The sequence below is a fragment of the Aptenodytes patagonicus genome, chromosome Z (genome assembly GCF_965638725.1).
Source record: "Aptenodytes patagonicus chromosome Z, bAptPat1.pri.cur, whole genome shotgun sequence".
In the NCBI taxonomy this organism is placed as follows: domain Eukaryota; kingdom Metazoa; phylum Chordata; class Aves; order Sphenisciformes; family Spheniscidae; genus Aptenodytes; species Aptenodytes patagonicus.
In genome coordinates, this window is record NC_134982.1 from 42754971 (window position 1) to 42778712 (window position 23742).

A 23742-nucleotide genomic window follows, 5' to 3' on the forward strand; every position below is an offset into this window, starting at 1 on the left:
TCAGACAAGTCCTATGGTACTGGACAAAGACAGGACTTTGATTCTCTCTAGGTAGCTCTTCTTATTTTATTTGATCAGCTGTACTATGTCTTTCTGCACTCTGCGTAAGTAGAAATGTATTACTTTACACAGGGGAAGAAAGGTTAAAAACTAGCAGACAGTAAAAATATCTGGACACCTAACATTAACTCTCAAATGCTTTAACCATATTCATAGCCTGACAGACATGAGTCTGATCATCTAGGCAGTAAAGAAAGAAACAGAGATGAACTCTACATTTACAATCTAGAACATTACCTTGTCCAGTGTATTCAAAAGAGTCTGCTTCATCAGGAGTGTCAAGGTCATCTACATTGATGTCAATTTCATCCGGTGTATCCAAATTATCATCAGAAAGTACAGACCCTTCACTCTGGTCCAGAGAGAGATTGATATTTGGAGCAGTGAGCTTTATCCTTCTGGGATGGGAACCGTTAAGATCAAGAGAATTGGGAGGTTCTGAAAAAAAGGAAGAAAAATAGAAATTTATCTCCTCTGCATACAATTCATCTTCAAGATGCTTAAGAATCACCTTCAACCACAGTGGGACAGATCGATTTTAGTAACACAAAGCCATTTAAGACCACCTAACATAAAACACAAATATCAACATTAATGTTTAAAGAAATAAAACAAGCATCTACAGGAATGGCAGATGTAGCTGGGAGCTCTTAAATTATGCAAAATCCAGATCCACTTTTCTGCAATCAGCAGACGAAAATCAAGCCTTGAACATGCTCTGTTAAACCCACAATGTTCAAGAATTTAAAAAGCAATATACAAATCATTTGATTGTGAACCAAGACATTGCTGAATCCTGGAAAAATTTATATGAGTGAAAATCCCCTGTAAATATTTATTTTCTTATGCACTTGGTGCTATGCAAGTGGTGTTGATTTGCAAGTCTTTAGTTTTAACTATACAATATCTTACTCAACACAGTAACAGAAAAATACCTCCGAGTTTCTTAATCAGTCTTAAATAAAAGTAGTCTTCAACAAGACAAAGGCTAGGTATGGCTTTGCCCCTTGCCACTGCATTGTGTGGCACATTTCAAGCTGCTCTGTCTGAAGTGTTCTAATGCTAACTTATTTCACTTAGACAGTAGTCAAATATAAGATAAATAATAGAAACTACTTAAACTTCACAAGGACTAAATGAGTGATGACAACAATGCACAAGAGAAAATGGCACACTAGAATTATCATTTCTCAAGTGAAGAAGAAAATTGACTAAATAAAGCAAACTTAACACTTTTTAACACTGAACTGATTCTTTACCAGCACAGAAACATTCTTCTCACTGCATAATTAAATGCCAAGGGAATAAGATATAATTAAGAAAATGAGTAAGAGCTTCTCTCACCGGGTCTCATCTCTGTAGAACTGGGGCTTAGTACACCCTCAGCAAAGGGGATGTCCATTCCCACATCCTCTTGTACCAACCTGAGAGGTAAAATACAAAGCAAAATCTTAAAGAGAGGCACAGGTTGACCTTCCTATCAATTCAGCTCATGTGCCCTCATGCGGCACTGAAATTTTCCTCAACATAGCCAGTTCAGAAGTCTGATCACAAATTGATGTGAGAAATGAACACAGCTGTTGTGCCGTTCTTACCCCTTATTTATGCACACATCTGTAGAGCCTTTGGAGACTATAGGTCACACATAGCCACTTTTACTTGGATCAAGACATAGCACTGAATAACAACAGGCTGGCAAACAGCAATGTTTCTCATTTTATACAAATGAAGTCGGTCTTTTGTCATCTGGCAAACCAGAGACATTGCTACAGGGAGCTTCAGCTACTCTTTGCAAACTGCACGCCACAGTTAAGAGGTCCACAACAGTATTTTCATTGCTGTACAGTAACTGTATACAGTAACTGTATGTTACTGTATAGCAAAAATGAGATGAGTGGGTTTTTTCATTCTTTTGATATCATTTGTACTTCAGAGCAATTCTGACCTAAATCAGTCATTTTGTGATACTGAAACAGTTGATGTCCCGCATTGAAAGAGTACAGAAACCACAAAAGTGAGAACTATTCTGATACATAGAATACCATCACAATTTACTTAGAAAATGTAAATAAGTCATTACAGTCTTTGGCTTTTTTTGGTGTCTGTTCAATTCACAGTAAAATATGTGTAATGAAGTCTAATTTATTCATCTGAACTTAGCAGAGACAAATCCAAATTCTAATGAAGCGCTGTAAGTAACAGCCAGATAAGGTAAGAAACCATAGTGGTGGAAACACTGTGGGGAGAGGATGGATACTTTTAATCCATTTTAAATTCAGATTAAGATTTTATTTGGGGCTTTATTAACATTTCCAAATATAAAACTATGAAAAGTTCTCAGATTAAAGCAGCTCAGGACTACTCAGATGATGACTTATGGGTACTCAAGGGTGTATAGTTTGGCTGGACAGAACAGGGTTTTGATACTAATATATAAACCATTCATTTATAAAATCTCTTACAGCTTTATCACACCAAATGACAATTCCTTACTGAACAAGCTTCAGAAATCACTGCAGGAAATTATCTGAAAGGAAATTCTCTTATTTCAAGTTGTGTGAAGAGTAAGCTGCAGGAGGACAGTGAATTTTCAGGCTTTCTGTATTAAAAAGAGCCAGTACTCCCTGCAGTAAGCCTGTAAAAATGTTTGAGCAGAATGAGGATCATCTTCTCCTCTGTATAAGAGCATAACTGAGTTTTATATACTCTATCCCTACAGAAACAGTGACAATTATCATCTGAAAAAAGCAATTTCCCACAAGTAATTAATTCAGAATTTTGAGAGTTGCCTAAAATTTTTGCAATGCCTGCGACAGAATTATCCTCAGTCATGACATTTCTAAGATTGCCTCAAGACTGATTTTCTCCCCGTGTGGCATCTTTATCTTTTTTTTTTTTAAATTACTATGTACTTAGAGCTGGCATTGTGGCTTTCTCTAGACTCTCTTATACTTTCACGACAAATTTCAAATGTTTTTCTGCTTACAGTGGGACAACTACAGCTGAGTTAAACCAGAATTTTATATTACAGTTGTGTTTACAAGAATGGTACATTTCTAGGGTACTGAAATATAAATGTGTTTCATATCCTTTTTTTTTAATTTCTACTGAAATACAGCTACTGCTACAGGCAATATACTCAAAAAATACCCCTTGCTTAGGGATTACAAGTAAACAGCATCAGAATTTGTCTGAGAATCTCTAACTTTATTTTGATGGAACAAAATGGAACAGTGCTTTTAATGTCAATAATCTATACCGTTCATATTGGGATATTTGATTTGGGAAGCAAGAGTCTGCGGTCCTGAAAGATCTGGGACAATACAGGCAGTTAAAAATCAGTTCAAGCCCAGTTGCCAAAAGCATTGCTGACACAAGGTTATCCATTATATTTTCACTCACATAAAAGATGGTAACACCTTTCAGAAATTTTTTAGCTGAGATTAGCTTTCCTCTTCTTCTTTTTTTTTTTTTTTTTTTTAAATTGTGTCAGGTTCTCATTTACTGTCAAATAAACAGTCAACAGGCTTTTTGGAGAAGACAGAGTCTGGCTCTGGAGTTAGTCATATTTTTCCAGATCCCTTGTGCTCTACCCAAACAGATTAAAGATTCCTTGCCAGACATACATGCTCTATGTTCAGTGAAAGTTCATATTTTTTAAAAGCCATAGTTAGTATTTGTTCAGTCATAAATTAATAGGCAATACAGGCATCTTTCAAATCTGGTGGGTTTAGAAAGCCGGTCACAGAGCATGGCTTCTGTGACATTATACCTCAACATATGGCTCCAGACTCCCCATCAGTGTGAGAATGAGCAAGATACGGACGAAGTTTGTTTTCTGCAGACACAGCTCCCCATTTTCTGATGGATTTTGAGAGCATGCGATGCTGAGCAGCTCAACACCTTGCAGAGTAATTTCTGGCTGTGCACAACCTCTCAACAGATCTCAGCAGGAACCCTAGTAACGGAAGATGGACTCCAGAAACGTAAATTAAGCAACTACCTCCTCTTCCTTTCCCACAGACTACTTCACATACTTCCAAAATTCTGGCTTACAAAATTCCTTGCCTTCCAAACAGGTGCAACTGATGGCATGGATGATGTGGCCAAAAGTATTAGAAGAAGAAAACACTTTTTTTTTTTCCCTTTTAATGAATGCTCCTTATTGAAGAAGTAAATTAAGTTACTTTAGAAAGCTCCATTCTAATCAGGTATGATTTACTGGATTGACAAAAAAAGGATCTTTCACTCGGAACAGAGGTCAAAGTCAAATAAGCTTTTTGTGTCATAAATGACTTCTTTTATGTGGTGCACAGACTAGTCATTTAAGGATCAGCTGCACTGGGAATCAAGTTACTGCATATTTGCTTTGATAACTCAGGTCTACATACTTGTTCAGAAGTAGCTAAAAGCCCCCTGTTTCTCAAAGGTGGATCAGAGACAGATACCAAATTCTTATGAAAGGAGGAGAGAAAGGCTGGAGGCTGAAATCCTTTCCTTGCTCTTTCTTCGTTCAGACATTCTTACAGCTCAATAAATTAATAATCTTTAAATAATTCTTAGTGCCCTCTCAAATCAGTATTCCTCAGAATAACAGTTATCCTTCCTGACTTTTCTAGGTACAGCAGCATTCTGCTATTTTGGAAAGAGCGGCTCTGAATATTCACAGCAATATGTCATAAATCCTATGGGCTGTGCTGCCTCACACTTGTGTCATATGCAATATATCACCAGTTTCCCAAGCTGCTCTGCAGCTATTATATATCAAGAACTTAATTTCTTCAGTCTAAAACAAATAATCTCTCCCATGGGTTGCTCTGAATGAACACCTACAACCTGCAAAAGACAGCAATATTAATCCGAGGGTGAGCGTCACCTTTCTAAAAGTTAATCCCCCCACTCCAACCTACCACAACTTGCTCGCCAGCCGGACTTTAAATTGTATACATTTTCCACGCTTCTGTACTCACCAATGCAAAAGTTTAATTTGAAGTGGAGCCCACAACTGCCAAACACTTTTCCTAGCTAAGAAAATCATGTTTCTTCCATGCTGTTCCCTCTATACACAGAAATACTTTTATACTTAAATTTTCACAGGATGTTGGAAGGTTTTTATAAAGTTTCAAAGCATGATTAGTAAAAGGAATGACATGCATGAAATCACCTCAGCTCATATTAATACATGCTTGTTTTGGAAACTAAATGAGGGGAGGGGAGCTGAAGTACAACGAAAAGGTTTTTCAGAGACTAGACATCTGGCTTTTTTCATATTCTCAAATTCCACACATTACGCAGGTACACCCTGGTCTTGGATGAAATAAAAGTCCTGCTTATAGCCCACTGTCTCACTGGTTTGCAGTGAAAAAATTGAGCTGCATGAACTTTGACATTTTAGGAACAAAAACAAGGTAAAGTTCCTTGTTGAGTCGCTTTTGCAGAGCACAGGCAGCACAAAGTACTTTTCCTTTGAACCTCCCATCCCTATCCTGTAACACCGCCCTTATGCAAGCACAGAGACCAGGAAAGGAGAAACAAGAACTTGAGGGACTGGCCATGACACTACAGTATTTTCCTTGGAAGGTATGAAGAAGCCCTTGGCGTTTATCCAGTAACGCCTGTCCACTGACTCTCAGTGCAGCTCCATCTGAAAGTGCCCTTATGATTAAGCAGGGTTAAGTGTTTTGCCAGGCCAAGGCCAGAGTACACAGTACCTTGTGTAAGCCTATCTCTGACCTTTCCACTGCCAAAAGTAACCTACTGATGGCTCTCTAAGCATTTTGATTGCTTCACCTGGAGGATGTCTAACCTCTTCTGGACAAAATGAGAATGCTGTTCTTCCATACTCAGAAGCAATAAAAAGTCTCAGAAGTGGAGCCTAAAGCAAATCTTTAAGCACTCCACAAATCAGAATTTACATCAAGGAAGAGTTGACACAAAGTGTTTTCTTAATTGCTATATTTGTCTTCAGTTTACAATTCTGTGCTACAGAAATCTATATAAATTTAAAGCCAAAATATCTCACCAGATAGCTGACTTACAAGGGTTGTTTCGCTATCATCCATCTCTGTAGCTAGCCCAATATTCACCTCACCTCATAAAAAAGAATAGCAAAACCCATTCTGTTATCACAATTAAACACTTCACACATTATTCCATTTTTAGAACAGAAACTGTTTTGCATTTATATCCAAATAAAACATCTTTCCCTTTCTTTCATACGTCCTGCCATGTAGGGTAGACTGTTGTTACACACCAGAAGTACTAAAATCCCTATTAGGCCCTTCTTGTTCAAGCAAAGCTGTCACTGGTTTCAATGGCAGCTCTGCCTGATTAAAGAGAATTGAATAGAGCCCTGAAGCAATGGTGTTTTGTCCTTGTCTTTGCTCTTCTGGCCCTTAACCACTACTTTTAAAGAGCTTGAAGCAATAGTGGCACCAGCAGTGTTTCAGGTGAACAAGCAAAAGGATAAAAAACAGTATCATGAGTTGTTTCAAGTGCTACTACAAGAAAAGCCGGTTTGTGTCATATTGAAAGAATTGAAAAAGGAAGGATGCATAGAAATATTTTTCAAATTTCTGTAGGATTTTAAATACATAAAACATCAACATATAATAAAAATATGTAAGCTTTGTTACTACCTTGTTACTACTTCTATTTATATGAATATTTGTACGTGAGGAAAAATTTCTTTACTGAAAGTGGTTACACATTGGAACAGGCTGCCCAGGGAAGTGGTTGAGTCACCATCCCTGGAGGTATTTAAAAGACGAGTAGATGCAGCACTTAGGGACATGGTTTAGTGGGCATCGTGGTGTTGGGTTGATGGTTGGACTCAATGATCTTAGAGGTCTCTTCCAACCTTAATGATTCTATGATTCTATATATGTGTGCTCCAAGCTTGTGGCTTGTAATTGCTGTTCCATTTTTGTTCAGAAAAAGCTAGAGATTAGAAGTTCACAGACCCATGCTACCATAGTATGTTTTAAAATAACAGCAAGTATCTACTTTCTGAAATCATTACTCTTTCTTGGAGTGCTCAGAAAAGACAGAATATAGTGATTCTGTCCTTTGTTTCTTCTGGTTATAGATGCAACTCCATAAACTATGTTATAAATGAGATGTGTTATTTCAGAGACCTTTAATGCTAATGGACTAATAACAAATCCTAATTTAATGTGCATGTGTTTGCGTTTGCGTTTTGATGCTTATCATCCATGTAAAATGGGTAGAAACGCTCTACAAGCAAAGTCAGAGAACTGTTGGACATACTTCAATACCAACTGTGTCTATAGCCATAGGAGATGCTATAGGAAATAAAGCATTAGTACATAAAGTTGAAAAATAAAACCTGATAAAATATGGGCTTTAGGCTAAAGAAAGTTTGATGAAAATACACAGAAAGAAACAGAGAAAGAAGCCAGGAACATTAGTCCCAAAAAACCCAACTGGATTGTGCACTAAGAGAAGAAGAAACCCGCTAGCAAATGCACCCACTAAAAACAACCCACAAAATTACTTCCTAAAACTAGTCCTTTGCTACAAAACTTCCAGACAATAAACAAAAAATTCTAGTTGCCTATTCAGAGATAAAAGAGACTGCAGTGTGAACTTTTTAAGTTCAGCAGAATTAATGATCCCTAAACTGTAGCAGAGTATGCAACAAATCAAAGTGACATGCACTGTGCAGGATTCAGTCAGTATCAGTCAGAGGCTATGCTTCAACTACATCCACATACATTGGTATGTGCATATTGGAAGGAATCCACTCCAGGATATCTGAGACTAGAAAAAAGTCATTACTTTTACTCACAGCTGTGTAAAATAATACTGTATGCAGGTGACTTGTAAAAATAGATTAATTTTATAACCTCCCAAGAGCTGCATTTACCAAAAATATGTTAGTATACTAAATTAACTATGTTTCTATTGCTGTTTATTTTGTAGCTCTTAATCACAAATTAGTTCAGGAAAAATCTATAGACTGAGCACCGGAATTTATGCATAGCATGAGACTTCTATTCCCATCTCTGAATGCAAACCAAAAAACCAAAAAAATTATCTGTGGTGCTTTGTTTGAGCCAAAAGCTTTATTAATAAACATCCGTGCAGATCTTAACTAATCATTGTCATACTGCTGCTCAGTAGATAAACACATGCTGTTATTCCCATTTTACAGAAAAACATGTCACTCACTTCCTCAACAGCCACAGAATAAACCATTGCTAAAAATCAGTAAAAGTCATAACTTCCTAGTTTTTCACACTTCACTCTTCAGACTTAAAGTGTCTTTTACTGATGATACTGTAACTTGATGTTTTCCATGTGCTGATTTTTTACTCCATTTTCACCATCAAAGTTGGATGAAGAAGTTAGGCATGTCTGTAAGAGGTAATATTCCTTCTGTAGGAAAATCCTGTGTTCTAGCCAGAAGATTTAAATTGTTTGCATTTCAGCATGTTAACTGAAAACATGTTAAAATTCTCACTTTGGGCCACTGAATAAATTTTTTAACCATTCTTTATGAAAATGTTTCCTAGTCTCCAAACAACTGTAGTGTTTAGTATCTGTTTATCTAGCCATCTTTTTCCTTGTTCTTCTTCTTAAATCTATGCTGCAAGCCTCAATTTTTTCCAAGTAGCCACTCATAGTAGTATGCTCTCCTGTCTGCTCTTATCAGATTAAGACTGTTAAAAAATAAAAGCTGCTATTCTTAAGCACACACCGCTTGCTTTCACTGCTGCTAGGCAGCCACAGGCTGCCTGTCGTGACTCCTTGCCAGCTCCCTCCCTGTGTCACAGCACAAGAGAAGCAGGCAAAGCCAAGGAGGGATGCAGGGAGCTATGGAGGGACAAATATAAGTAAATAGATGAGTGATAATGGGATTCACTGGGCTATTTCAGCAACCTTATGCATACGCCCATGGATGAGGAAGGCTTATGGAAGGAACCCAGGGCTCCAGGCTTCTTCAACTATCTGTGACTTCCAGCCACATGAAATAAAAAGGCATCTCAATATAGAATGAGGGAAATTAGATTTAAGTCCCAAACCTAGATGTCTGGTTGAAATGGGGTCTTAGGAATGCAAGCCAGGCTGATGCTGCCTGCAGCAGATCCCAGAGTCCCCAAAAGTCTCTTCCTAGAGGTTTGTCACCAGCAGGTCATAGGATGCTACAGGAAAGACAGTGCGATGCAATGAACAACAATTTAATACCTTATCTTGTCCTTTCTGCATCCCCAAGCTTTATTAACCATGCACCATTCAAACACTGCTCTAGAGACAGGACAATCAGTCCTTTCTGGGGCTTTTCAGAGCTGCTAGTCACCTGAGTATTGAGCATTTCCAAACACTATTTAGCATACCTTGGACAACAGCTTTATGAGTTAAAGATAAGGAATTACTCACTGTTACAGAAGAGAAACAGATAAATTCACTTTGAGAGTGTCCATTAATTGTGAGTTCGTGATATGTGATGCCTAATAACCTTTTTTTTTTTTTTTTTTAATATATGTAGTGTTCTGTAACATCTTCTGTATGCCACTACTGACCCTCATGACTAGCTGCCACTGAAAAAGACTGGTATAGTCAGACCCCAGTGGCTTCACTTCGGCATCCAGAAAAACAACAAATCAGACAGGGGTCAGAGAAGAAGGACGTGTGATACAAGCAGCTGCTGACTCCTAGTGACCTGCCCTGCACCACATAACAACTTCATGGCATGGACACGGACAGGAGACAATTCTTTAGGGCAGTGTTATCTGACTGTACCCATGAAATAGCACTGTCTCTAACTATGCCTCCTACAGGGGAGTGTAGAACCTGCTAGGCATTTCCTAGTATTACCATTTTAATAATATTCTCTTAACTCAATATTTTGTGTACGAAAGCAGGTAGAGAGTAATAAATTCTAAGGTAGAAATAACACGCCACTTGACATCTATTGCTCTGCTTTGGCATTGCATTCACATACCACCACATGCTCTTGCCCTCAGAGTGGGGGCTCTCCTCTCTTATGTGCCTAGCTCAATGCTGCTTAATCTTTACTGAGCCAGTGGAAAATTACTGGAATTAACAACACGAAGTTGGGAAGCCTGTGTGATGGGTAGTCCTCCATCAATGTTGGAAGATCACAAGGTCTGGCAACAAGCTAGGCAGGTTCGGAGCAGTATTAGCATTTAGAAGGCTTCGTTAAACTTATCTGATCTCTCTGCTCTTAATAAATGTTGTTAATATTCTACAAATAACATCTAGATGATCTGTTAATCAACAACCACTGTTGAACAAACATTACAAATGCACGGTAACAAGGTAATGCCAGCAGAGAAAGTAGGAGTTAAATCAACCTGATGTAAAAGATCCTTAAGTAGAACCTGAAAATACATTTTGTTTGAAAATTATATTTCTAAAAATTTATTGAAATGCTAGGCCTAATCACAGACCTGGGACCTGATTCCCACCTTCCACTTTCATTGAAAAATTAATTATTCTTTGAGAAAACTCAGTTTTAGTTTTCCTCACTTTAAAACCAGTTTTCCTTCCAGCACGTGCAGTTCACAGTGACCATTTTCCTGCCATGCTGTGCTGTCAAGACCATTCATCAGAATACCTGCAGCTCCAAATGATGCAATTGGCACATGAACAGTACTTGAAAAAGCAGCGTGCACCTTATACCCAGTGCAGCCATCTGCACATTCAGGAAGTATGCTAAAGCTTTAAGAGTAGTTAGTGGGGTAGAGGTTGCAGGATCAGAAGCAGAAAATCTTTAGGAAGTTTTAAAATTTATGCCCTACTGAGATTCTCCAGTGGAGTTGTGAGAACTCCCCTCCAACTATTATCACAGTCTACACCTTATCAAGCACATTTGCTTCCAAATGAAGACATGCTAAAATGCCTCAGACTGCTCTTAACCATTAGTAATATCCACCAGTTCTGCAGCTGAGCTAACTTCTGAACCTCACTGGCTATTTCCTGTTTTCTACTTGGATCTTCTGTAATACTGTCAACTTTTTGCATTGCTTAATGGATTTGTTTCTCTGTGTGTATGAATGCTGACACGTACAACGATGATGATACTTATTACCATACTATACTAGCTGGAATCAAATGTTTCAACAAAGTGTCTTATAACAGGTAAATTCTGTCTTGCTCACGTGATAAAATGTGTTTAGGGATGATTTTCAGAGCTGCTAATCATAACAACTCACTGAACATCAAGATGTACAGATTCGTAGCACTTTTATTGATCTGTTCATTAAAGCATTAGCATTTTTCTAGCACTCCTTTGATTTCAAGTTCAGCCTTTGCCCAATTAATAATATGCTGATAGACAGGAAAAGATACATGCAACATTTTTTTTATACTGTATGACTTCTGTCTTTTCGTCCCCTCATAATGCTTTTTGTCTGGTCCTATTTATGACTTCATTCCTTATCCTTATCAAACAACTTCTATTCCCTATTGTGAATTTGTTTATTTTCTCTTTTCCTCTCACTTCTGTGTCATTGTACTGCCAAATTTCCACCTTTCCATCTTTTCCATGTTAATGTAACTATGAAACATATTTCACAACTTATGATGTTCAATGTTGTTATAATTTAGATTCATATCTTACCTATGGCAGCAAACCTACAATTAACTAACAGCTACATTTTTCCTATCTTGGCCGTGACTGAGCTAAAGAAAAGGCTCTAAAAAGACGCTGATGTTAAACTTCAGTCTCTCTTAAAGCTGCAGTTGTCAGAGACGTAACAGATAGGGGAATATAAGTGACAACACAGAATGTGGAGCGGGAATTTTAACCGGCAGATTAAAATGGAAATACCCTCATGGGTGTAAATTGGTGACTGAAAAGTTCCCATCCATATTGAGTGATTTGCAACTTGGGAAAAATACAGGAAAAGCCCAACCATGACCCAGAGGAGACACCTAATCAAGGCACATAAGCTCTACTGAAGCAGTAAAACTGGCACCAAACAGGGCAGTCCTGCAGCCTGCTTGCACTGGCGGGAGGTGTTCGGAGCAGGAAAGATTGTGAGACCCTGCAGTAGGCAGGTCTAAAAAGGCATGTGCAAAGGGAGACAGGAGACACAGAAAGCCACAGTTATCTTCAGAGGCAGAACTCTGTAACAGAGTTGGAAGGGCCACAGAAGTGGTAGGAAGATAAAAACCAACCTAAGTGTGGGAGAGCGGAGAATGTCAGACATAGCAAAAATGCTGTGAAAGAGCCAAAGCGACAGGAAATGCCAGACTGAAGAAGTAATGTTGAGGAACAAGGTGAGAAAACGGGGCTCCTCTTTCCCCCGCATGGCACTGCTCACACATTATAGCTTGGGAAATACAAGGGCAAGGTTACCTACATGCTCTACTGCTTTAGACAAGCGGGCAAAGGCATACCCTGCTGGGCTGCTGTCCATCAGACAGCTCTTTAGAGTTTGCTGCCAGTGTTTTCTGCTGAGGAGAGTGATCTTGTTCTTGTAGGACACAGTCAGCTTTCATCTGGTAGCCTGAAATAAGGAAGTCTGATCTGCTGCTATCTATTTTTCACAGCTGCAATGGCTATAGAGAAGACCACAATCTACAGGATATGCTAAGAACTAATTAGAAATATCTGAATGAGTTAATTCATAAAATCCCATAACAGCTGAGCCATTTCCTTCAACATCCAAAGGAAAAACAAGTAGATAAACTAAGAAATCTGTCAAGCAGCTGGACTGTCACTCCCACCACCTCTGCCTCGGTCTCATTTGTTGTTGCAGTAGCACCATATTTTTCTGGATATTTGTACAGGGTCTGATAGGAAGTGTCTCCAGTCCTGAGGGCACTACAGTGATAAAAACAGCTTTATCAAGATTCACAGGTGCTGACAAAATTGTATTCGCACCTGAACATTATTTCTTGGTAAGTTTGAGAGCTGCATCTTTTGCCTGAACAAAGACTGTGGCTTAAAGATTGATTTTTTTTTTCCCCCTGCCTTTTTCAACAGATATATTACAAGCTGTTAAATAACACTGCTTTCCTGTTACTGCTGAATACTACGGAGATGCCTCAAAACCACAATAGCTTGCTTGTAGCAGGATCTAAATTTTTAAAGTAGTGAACTTATGCAAAAGCTAGACTTGTCTCTAACTACATGAATTTTCTGTAATATTGTCCAGATTTATGCAGGGCCAAATAACAGCCAGACTCATCAAAGACAGGAATAAAGGCTATTTTAGACCTTAGTACTCCCCTGCCCCACGAGAGATAGCAGTGGAGAGCATGGGTGAGAATAGTGGGAGGAACACAGCAGCCCTGAAAAAGTGTTTTGGCAGGGTAAGGGTTGGTGTGTGTCGTTCCCCACCCCCACCCCCAACCCCCACAGTTGCCTTAATGCCTCCTGACAGTGCTGTTAGAGCTGTGTGCATCCTCCCTTTCTCAACACAGCTCTGCTTCCCAAGAGTATTAAGATAAGTCCAGAAACGACATCTCTGCCTGCCCCCCACTTACTTAGAACAAGTCTGTCTAAATACACCTACCAAGCCTGCATACATTTCCTTTCAGTGTTGCTCTAAGTAGCTAATATTTAGACATTCTATAGCTTTTCAGTGCCTCCTGTACATCACTATCATTTGTTTGCTTACCACACTTAAAACTGAACAATATTTTCATTCCTTCATCACAGACAGAAAAGCAAACAACTGAATGGAGCTGAATCAAGCTCCTATAATTAAATTTAAACAAAAATACTGCCTGTACAAACCAACTTTTGCAGTAATTTTTCAGTCCTCTTACCACTGAGATTATTGCTGCATCCTTGATTGGTTAACCTTCAAAGATTACAGTCTGTTCACAGCAACATTTTAAGAGGACATTGCAAAAAAATAAAAAATCATATGCTTCAGTTGATAGCAAAAAACCTGAAAACAATACCATCGTCTACAATGAGAGCTATCACAAACAATCACTATGCCAGTAATTAAACAGTCTTAAAAGCAAGTTATCCACTGACAATGTCCAACGTTCGTTCCTTTTTTTCCCACTGTATCCTCAGAGCTAGGCAAACAAGCTGAAAATAATCTAACGTGCTAGGTGACTGTGCAGTGAAGTTTTGTTTCCTAATTACAGATACCATGCCTGGGCTCAGACAAAAGAAATCCCGTTGAACTGATGTAAGCTTCTCGCATAAATAGCTGCAACAGAATTAAAATACAGCTGCCCGGTTTTCAGTAATGAGGTCCTGGGTGCTCTCCATCATGCTGACAAACATTTCCCCTTTTTCTGTCTGAAGTAACTGAAACAATAGAGCCGTTAATCAGAAAACCTGCATACCAGCCTCTCAGAGTAAAGAGACGCTTACCTTCTAAAGACTTGAAGAGGCCTTTCTACTGGGAAAATAATAAAGATGCTTTACTGCTGCACTTCAGCATCCCTCTTTCTGTAGCAGTTTACTAGGAATACAGATCCTCCACCATTTTCTTGTCACGTGGCTAGTGGTACTGCTAAATAAGGGTGATCACCTGCCTTCAGATAGCCAGCTGTGTGAACCAGCAGCTACTGGGCTTTGGTTAAAGGAGCACTTAAATGAATGCAGAGCTGTGCTTTGGCCGTGAATTTTTTTTTTTTTTTTTTTTTTTTTTACATTCCCTGTGGAGCTTTGTCAGAGCATCACCAAACTTTAATACAGCGAGTCAGCTGGCAGTACTGAAAAGCTCCCTGCAGTTTCATTTCAGAGCCCAAGGAAAGCTTGTGATGACAGACTGTGTGACAAAAGTTCTTATGGATTCAACCCACCCCATCCCCATTTCTGTTTGCATCGATGGTTATAGAACACATGCATATTCAAACATGCTTTACATAATTTGTTCAGTTTGCAATTCAGCTACGGGAATGCAGATGCAAATTTAAAAAAAAACCAACCAACCACCAGTTCAGAAGGCAGGGTGAATTCTGGAAACACAACTGTACAAGCACCAAGAAGCAATGCTCATGGCCTGTGCTCTTGACTGTGTTTCTTCGGGGTGTGCTTGAAGGAAGGACATTTCTTCCCATGCAGTGCAGTCCCACAGTCTCCTTTTATGAAAGCCTGTTGGGGATAGGGTCCCTAGAAACTCCAGGTTTCTTTCCAAATGCAAAACAGCTTTCAATCCTATTCCCTTGCAATCCTGTGAGGATAAAACAGCAAGGCAACAGGCCCTAGGACGGCCTAAGCTTCAGCTAGTTTCTCCCTTCACACTGCACAACTCCTCCTTGAAGATGAGTTACATGAGAACTGGAAATGCTTTCACATCAAATTACTAGGCCATAAGCAGTCAAAAACAAACAAAAGCCTAACCCCATTTTCATTTGTCAGTACAGCTTCACGCACACCTACAGCACAGTGTAAATAAAAGTGCAATGGCTGCTATCTTGTTCTTCATGGTATTAGTAATCCTCCAGGGAAAGTTCTCATCATCTGCTGCAAATCTCCTGAGAAATCAGTCCCCAGCTGCTATTTTAAAGAGCAACAGAACAACACCAAGCATTTAAAAAAATTAAAAAATCATCACCAATATGAAAATACATTTCTAAACAGGACAGTGCTGCAGACGTGATCTTCGATACTACTGCCAGCTAGCTCTACATAAAATTTCCAACAATGGGGATATTTTTTAGCACTTTTTCAACTGGACAATCTTTAATTGAAATCGAAAATCCAGACACCCAGAAGCTGTATCCAGGAAATAGAGCTATAAAGTATTTATGTACAATAGAAGTCATTAGTAGCATGATTATGATGAAGCTATGAAATTAGTAACGTGGCAGAAGCTATGGCCTTGATCCTCCATGCTCAGAATGACACAGAACCTCTTTGAGATTTTAGGACATCTGTTGGGACTCACTAAGCTCACTGGGGCTCACTGTCAAAGTCAGGTCTGCGTCAACAGGGTTAAGTTTCAAAGCTCATTAATGCTTTAGGCTGAAATCTTGTGTCATTTATCAAATTGATTGGAATAAATTATATAGTGAATTAGCTCAGAAAACTGTGGGGTTTTGAATAGTGGGGGAGTTTTTCATGTGACCGCTAAACCCTACTAACATAGTCCAGGTCTTCTTGCTTTAAGAAAGTGGCTCTATTAGCCCCATCTCACAACTTAAGTAAAATTTCAGGACCACAAGTAAGTAACAGTAAGTAGGGGTTTTTTCCTTTTAAAATTGTTTTTCAGTCACTGAAGTGTTTTTCTCTTCTTGTTAGAAGGTTTTTATAAAGTACTTGGTATTTGGCATGTAAATATTAATGCTGGTTTTACAAAAATGGGATCATCACCACATTGGCTGCTGCTACTGTTTAACAGCTGGCTCTGCAATGGAAACCTGGGTTTTTAGTTTTAATTAATTTTCAACCTCCAGATGGTGATGGAAAATACTGTATCACCCCAAAACTGGTTACAAAAAAGATGGTTGTCATGACGTCGTAGGCCAAATCAAGTAGAGGGAAATAAATGGTGTTACTAAAGCCCATGCATGAACAGCATATGTTGTTACTTCCATCAATAAAAAAGGTTAGCAGTGAGATTCACTGACATTAAAAAAGATTATTACAAAATTAAAAAAAGAAAATGTTTTAATGAATTTTCAGCTATGTTGTTGGAAAGTTCCCTGCTCTGAATCTGTCCCAGGGATTCTTCTATTTTCACAGAAGCGACATATTCACAAAGGCTAATATGTAACATAAAGCTTCTAATACATAATGTATATTACTATAATTATTATAATGGTACGATATATAATAATGTAAAATACATTAATTATATAGTTTCCTATCTTAAACTCAGACGAACATTGAAATACCAAGTTCTGAGCCAGCAATCTTAAAAGAGTTCTTGCTCATGCTAATTTAAACATTTTGTTTAGTTTCAATTCGCTTCTTTACTTTGTTACATGGCATTAACTTTCATTTACATGGACTTTCCTACAAGAAACCTTCTCAGTTGTTGCTCCTTTCCTTACAAGTTTGTTTTTAACCTTTAAAGAATGCTCCTTGTGTTTAGTCAATTGTCACCCTTTGTGCTGCCAAGTGGGAGACCTGAGTTCAATTCCCATTTCAAGTCCATAATCTTGTAGTTCAGCAGGAGCTGGAAGCACCACTGAAGCAGCATGCCTAGTCCCCAGAGTGCCTGGAATTGCTTTTCAGCAAATCTGGCCAATTAATAAACAATCTTGACAGGAGTGAAAGATGACAGCCCCACGGGTATGCGAGGAAAAAAGGAAACAGAGGCATCCAAAGGGAAGTAAAGGTTACTTTGCAGAGTGTGGCCTCTTAAACGTACAACAGATTTTCAATCCTTCAGGCTTCCTGTATATAGCAGCCTGCTTTGCCCATTAAAGCAAGAAGCAAATCTGGGCTCCCTAATTCATTGCCTTATCCAAGCTTTGGGGTGATAGAACAGACTTTTTGAGAAAATACTGGGTGAAACCCTTGGCCTGCTGGAGTCAATGAGAATTTTTTCCCTGGTTGCATTCTGTTAGTATTTCAGTTCAGTACTGGACATTGATATTTGACTTGAATCATTAATGGCTTTGAGATATATGATGTGCTTTTGGCTAAATCACAGAGAGAGCAGAGTAGTCTGAGAACTCTTATTAATCTCGAAATAGTCACAGATTTTTCTTTCGTTATATTTAATTATCTTTATTCAGTGTCAGCCACAGGGAATGTAATGAAAATAGGCCTCTCTATTAAAAATTTACTGGATTGTTTACAGTATTGGGCAATTTTAATAGCCAGCAGTACAGCAATGGTCACAGAGAGATATTTTGGACAGAGGCAGTGGAAGAACTATCTTTTCCAAAAAGTCACTATACAAGTGAGCAGAAAAGACTGATTACCTATTCTTTGAGAACATGCTATCGGAAAGATAAATTAAGCTTTTTTTTTGTGGAAGCCTTATTCTAGTGGGTTAAATAAATCTTGGCAGTTGTTCAAAGGAAATTATCTTCTGCTCACTTTTGCCACCAGTTTTCCAAGCTCTCCCCCAATCCTTCCAAACATCAGGGTCCTTATCTCTACTGCTCTCACTACTTCTTATTCCTCGAGTCAATACATCATTTTATAGTATTTCCCTCAGCTCTTTCTAACTCTTCCTACTAAGGAAAAGGACAATCCTTCCCTACAGCAAAGGTAAGAGCAAGAATGATCTGGCATACACAACCACTAACGCACCCTGAGGAGTGTGCTGGTAGGTAAAAGCTAGCATAGTCATCTGCAGTTTTCTCCCTCTGCCTCCAGACCACTGCGTCACCACCGAGCTTCATACAGCTCTGTAAGACAGGACAGCTTATATCAGGAAGAAAAAAACCTCCAGTCTTCATAAATTTTACTGCTGGCACACCTCCAGCTGGAGCAGCAACAGCAGTCAAGTATGTTATCCTGCCTATCCAACACTTGTACAGTGCTCCGCAAATTCTTCCTTTTTAAATGTAGTCATTCTCGGCTGTTCACATATGGAAAGCCGTATAAAAAGTTATTTTCTTTCTGGAAAGACTGACATTAATAATGTGCTATCAAATCTTTTTGTACTTTTTTATGAGGCCAAAGAAACCTCTAGGGCTTATTATTTCTGGTGGTTGTATATTACTGAGACAGGTTTGTATCTTTTCTTCAGTGTTTTAATGCTCGCAAGCATCCTCATACTTTTCTTCTCTTCCTGCTGCTGCTTTTTCTTGCAGAAGAAAAACAGGACAGGAGGGAAGAACTTTACCACCTTGTCACAGACTTCGTTAAAACGCAGCTGTACAGCCTGAAGAGTTGCTATGCTTGACATTGGGATGAAGGGGACAGTGACCAGCAGACATCAAGATTTGAATCCACTTCTTCATTCTCATTTTTGTTTATGCTTTCTGTTTCAAAGCTTTAATTCCCTCTTCTATAAAACAGTCAATTTTCTTAGACAAAGTAACAGACACTTTCTGGATGAGAGCAGAAAACAATGCAAACTGCATCCTTTACCGAACCTTATTCCCCTACTAAAGGAACCTACTTCAGCACAGTATGCAAGCATGAACTTCAGTTTTTTCTAAACAGGGATATGTGAATAAATTGTAGATTCAGAAAGGGGCTTAGAAGGCAGTTACTGAGTAAATGCCTCCATAAACTTTGGACTACCAATTCAATTGTACATTAGTTGGGATGTCCCCATCATCTGAGTACAAATAATGAGTTTCTTTATTCTTCAGAGACACTGTGTTTGTGCCATACATAAATATATGAAGGCGAAGTACATACCTAAAAATACGGAACCTAATTTCTATCCCCTGCCAACAGGCATATGAAACAACAAACACAGGCCACAAGGAAAGCTTCCTTGCGGGAAGCAAAGGCTGCACTAGAGAAAGCGCTGGATTCAGGAGCCACTTCTAAAAGCACTATCAAAGAGACTGGCATTACAGGCTCAGAATGTAAACTTAATTGCATAAAGCAAAAGTATTTGACAAAACAAAAAAATGAGCAGAAAACATAATCCATGCTCAGGGCATAGCTATCCAGCCAGACCTTCAGATTAAGGGTGCTTAATTTTCTGATACCAAGCAGGCTTAATTAAGCATAAGCTAGGAAATAGACTATTCAGTCAAGGCAAGAGTCACATCTAGTGGGGCATCCAAGAAACTTTCCTGAGTCAAAATTATGGCCTTTCAAAAGTAGAAGAATTCAGGCAGAAGGGCACTTCTGAGAGCTGAGTATCAGTTACTTAGACTTTGGTTCAGTTCTACCAAAGCCTACTTCAAAGATATAAACCTTTGGTGGACTCAGAGCCTGATGACTAGCACCATCCAGCCACCCAGAAACTCTATTGCAATAAGAACAAGAGAAAAGACTTAGTTTCTTCTCTTATGTGATGACACCAGTGTTTCTGTGATAACCTCCCATAGGCTGCCAGTTCTGCTGTATCACATTGTTTTAAACTTTGTTGGCCAAGAAGGGCAGTTAATTTCAGACTTACAAGCTGCACACTGAGGTATGTTTTAAGAAGGAACTTGTGTTTCTAAAACTGTCAACAAAATGCATTAGAAAGCATTTCTAATTACACACTTTTACCATGCCAGTTGTTGGTTATTTCTTCAGCTGTTTATGTAAAAGGTTTAATGAAATTGACATATAATCTAGAAATAAGTATCCCTGTATGTGTTTTGTCCTTTCTACCATAATATTTTTTGTGTGTTGCTTTGGTTTCAAAGGAATCAAGGCCTCCGTGATCATGCTGTGGGTACGCATAGGGATATCTGCGTGTGTCTCTGCCATCCCCTAAAAAGTCTGCAGTCATTATCTAACTGACTAAAGACATACACTTATTACAAGTTTATTGAATATCAGCTACCAAGCACAGGGGAAGCTGAGGGGAAAACAGCACCATAAAAGCAATCTCTATCAGATATGAAATCCTCATACAAGAGCAATACTTTTAATAACGTTAATGGTGGAAAAAACTTCCATTAGATTTCTGTCCTGGTTTCGGCAGGGATAGAGTTAATTTCTTTTCTAGTAGCTGGTACAGTGTTTTGGATTTAGGATGAGAACAAAGTTGATAACGCACCGATGTTTTAGTTGTTGCTAGGTAATGCTTACACTAGCCAAGGACTTTTCAGCTTCCCATGTTCTACCGACTGAGAAGGCTGAAGGTGCACAAGAAGCTGGGAGGGGGCACAGCCAAACTGGCCAAAGGGACATTCCATACCATGTGACGTCATGCTCAGTACATAAACTGGGGAAAGCTGGCCGGGGGGGGCCGCTGCTCGGGGACTGGCTGGGCATCGGTCGGCGGGTGGTGAGCAATTGTACTGTGCATCACTTGCTTTGTGTATTATTATTATTATTATTATCATATTATTATTATTATCATTTTATTTCAATTATTAAACTGTTTTTATCTCAACCCACGAGTTTTTCTAACTTGTGCTCTTCCAATTCTCTCCCCCATCCCACCGGGTGGGGGGAGTGAGCGAGCGGCTGCGTGGTGCTTAGTTGCCGACTGAAGTTAAACCACGACAAAGTCTAACAACAAAACATAAACCCAAAGGAAAGTAGATTTTACTGGTTCCATGCTTCCATAAACAATTGTTAATGCAGATGCTGAATAACTTCCTTGCTTTTCTTTACTTCTCTCGGCTTCAGCATCACTAGTGTTAAGGACAGAAATAGCCACTGGTATCCAATGAAAAGTCATTTGGTATTAAACAAGTATTAAACAACTTCTGAGCCAGATAAGAAAAAAGCCTATAGTGGAAGCTATAGTGACCATATATATATATTCTATACCAAGAACTACTGTATCCTTTCCTTGCAGGATGCACCATATTCCATCATGCATTTAAGTTTTCACTGAAAACACTCTAACATGGTCCAGTTTTGGACTTTAATGTGGGAATCGGTCTTAAGAGAATACACTAAGCTCTAAGAATAATGAATGTACTACATCTGAAACACCAATGCAAACTACTATTGTGTACAAGATTCAAGTTTTTACTTTGGAGGCTTATAGAAATTCCTAAAGAACAGCAGAGTTCTTCTCAAAGTGGATCTAACAATTCATAGCAATAAGATGTTAAAAACCCCTATAAATCCATGGCCATAGGAATGATTTTTCTAGTGCCAGTGTAAGTTCAAAAATCAGATTCTTTTCTTGAGGTATCTAACAAAGAATCTTACGGCTTCAAAGTTATCTCAACTCCATTGCGCTGATTTATAAAAATAATTTAAAGTCAGATACCTAGATCAGTTTTGTTTTCCTCTCTAAGAACAACATGGGCACGTAAGCATGGCAAGTCAAACCCTGGGACGCTGCCTGCATGTAATTAATCAGTGTGACTTAAGCAGGGTCAGCATCTGGCTGCTTTTAGTTTAAATTGCTTTATGAGAGACAGAGGAGTTGACAGCTGACTTGTTCATGTCAGATTTGCAAGCCTGCAACTAGCCAGCACCTCTAAACAACCCTTCCTTTTTCCCATCCCATTCACCATTTATTGTGAGCAGAGGTGGTAAGCATTTTTTGATTTAAAGATTTTCACTAGAAATTACTGGTTTGTCAAAAAACAGCTTTATTCATTGAAATTAGTTGGTTTTGATGAACTCCTGCAGAGATAATGGAGGAAGATGACTTCCGGGGTGCAGACTAGTCCTAACAAGCAAACCACTTCAAAGTCAAAGGACATTTAGTCTTCCATGATGCGCAAATCCCAAGCCGCCCTTCCACACACTAATGTGGATTCAAAACAACTGCTTGGGGATTTTGCTTGGTTTGCTTCTTCCAGATTTCTCTTTTGTAGAAAATGTCAAAATTTCTACCTTTTGGAATTTAAAAGCTTGGAGGATTGGGTGCAACAGAAATGTTGTGCCAACCACCTCTACTTTTGATAGCTTCAAGGTCAAGCACTCGGCATTTGGTTTACTTCAGACTGTACAGAACTGGGGAGTGCTCATCTTCTGCTAACCCTTCTGAAGATTTGCCTCTTTCTTGAAGGCAGTAAATGCTAACCTGCATCAATAAAAGCTGCCACTGCCCTACAGAAACAGGGCCCCTCTCATTTCACATTCTCCTCAGTGCTGTCTGTCTAGTTAGATTGAAGCAATTTCAGCCAGGGGCAGTGTGTGAGGGCAAAGTATGCTCTGTATACTACTCAAAATCTGGTCTGTCAAGAAAACTTAAAGTCCTATACAGGTGCTTAAGTTTAAGTCTGTGAGTAACATCATTATATTTCAGAGTTTCTGAGTCTGGGGGTTCTGTTTAGGACGAAGCCAGCACTTACCGTCTATTAAAAGGAGCTCAGCTGTAACAGTGTCTGATCTTGTGGTAATGATACACTCTGAAAAATGTGTGAAAATGTTTAAAGGGGAGGTATTTTAACAAGTCTGGGGGAAGATAAATCACAGCTATTGAACTATTCATTCCTGAAATCTTAATAAAACGTGAACTGTTTGAGGTGGGGAGGGGGTTAGCAAAAAGCTGTGCTTTTCTATCACAGATTATTTGTACATGCTGTTATCAGGGTTATACTGTCATACATAGACATGCCACCTTTGAGGAAAAAAAAGCCTACTGCTAAAATTGCAAAACTGTTAGTGAAAATTTTAAAAACTAAAGTCTAAAATAAATTGCAAGCCAGTTTGTCATGGTTTAACCTCAGCCGGCAACTGAGCACCACACAGCCGCTCACTCACTCTCCCCGCCCTGGTGGGATGGGGGAAAGAATTGGAAGAGTAAAAGTGAGAAAACTCGTGGGTTGAGATAAAAACAGTTTAATAACTAAAATAAAATAAAATAAAAATAATAATTACATTAATAATAATAGAATATACAAAGCAAGTGATGCACAATGCAATTGCTCACCACCCGCCGACCAATGCCCAGCCAGTCCCTGAGCAGCGGCCCCCCGGACAGCTCCCCCCCCCAGTTTATGTACTGAGCATGACGTCACATGGTATGGAATATCCCTGTGGCCAGTTTGGGTCAGCTGTCCTGGCTGTGCCCCCTCCCAGCTTCTGGTGCACCTCCAGCCTTCTCAGTCGGTAGAGCATGGGAAGCTGAAAAGTCCTTGACTAGTGTAAGCACAACTTAGCAACAACTAAAACATGGGTGTGTTATCAACATTATTCTCATCCTAAATCCAAAACACAGCACTGTACCAGCTACGAGGAAGAAAATTAACTCTATCCCAACTGAAACCAGGACACAGTTA

General features: G+C 39.0%; 1 protein-coding gene across 3 annotated transcripts in view; it reads right to left on the reverse strand.

The window, feature by feature from the left end:
- Positions 1 to 23742, reverse strand: part of PRUNE2 (prune homolog 2 with BCH domain) — a 151721-nt gene that overhangs the window by 33407 nt on the left and 94572 nt on the right. For all 3 annotated transcript variants that reach the window (XM_076361606.1, XM_076361605.1, XM_076361604.1), the window contains exons 10-11: positions 1405 to 1484; positions 298 to 498 (exon numbers count right to left, since the gene is read on the reverse strand). In XM_076361606.1, coding sequence (XP_076217721.1) covers positions 298 to 498; positions 1405 to 1484 — 281 coding nt within the window. The remainder of the gene's footprint in view (positions 1 to 297; positions 499 to 1404; positions 1485 to 23742) is intronic.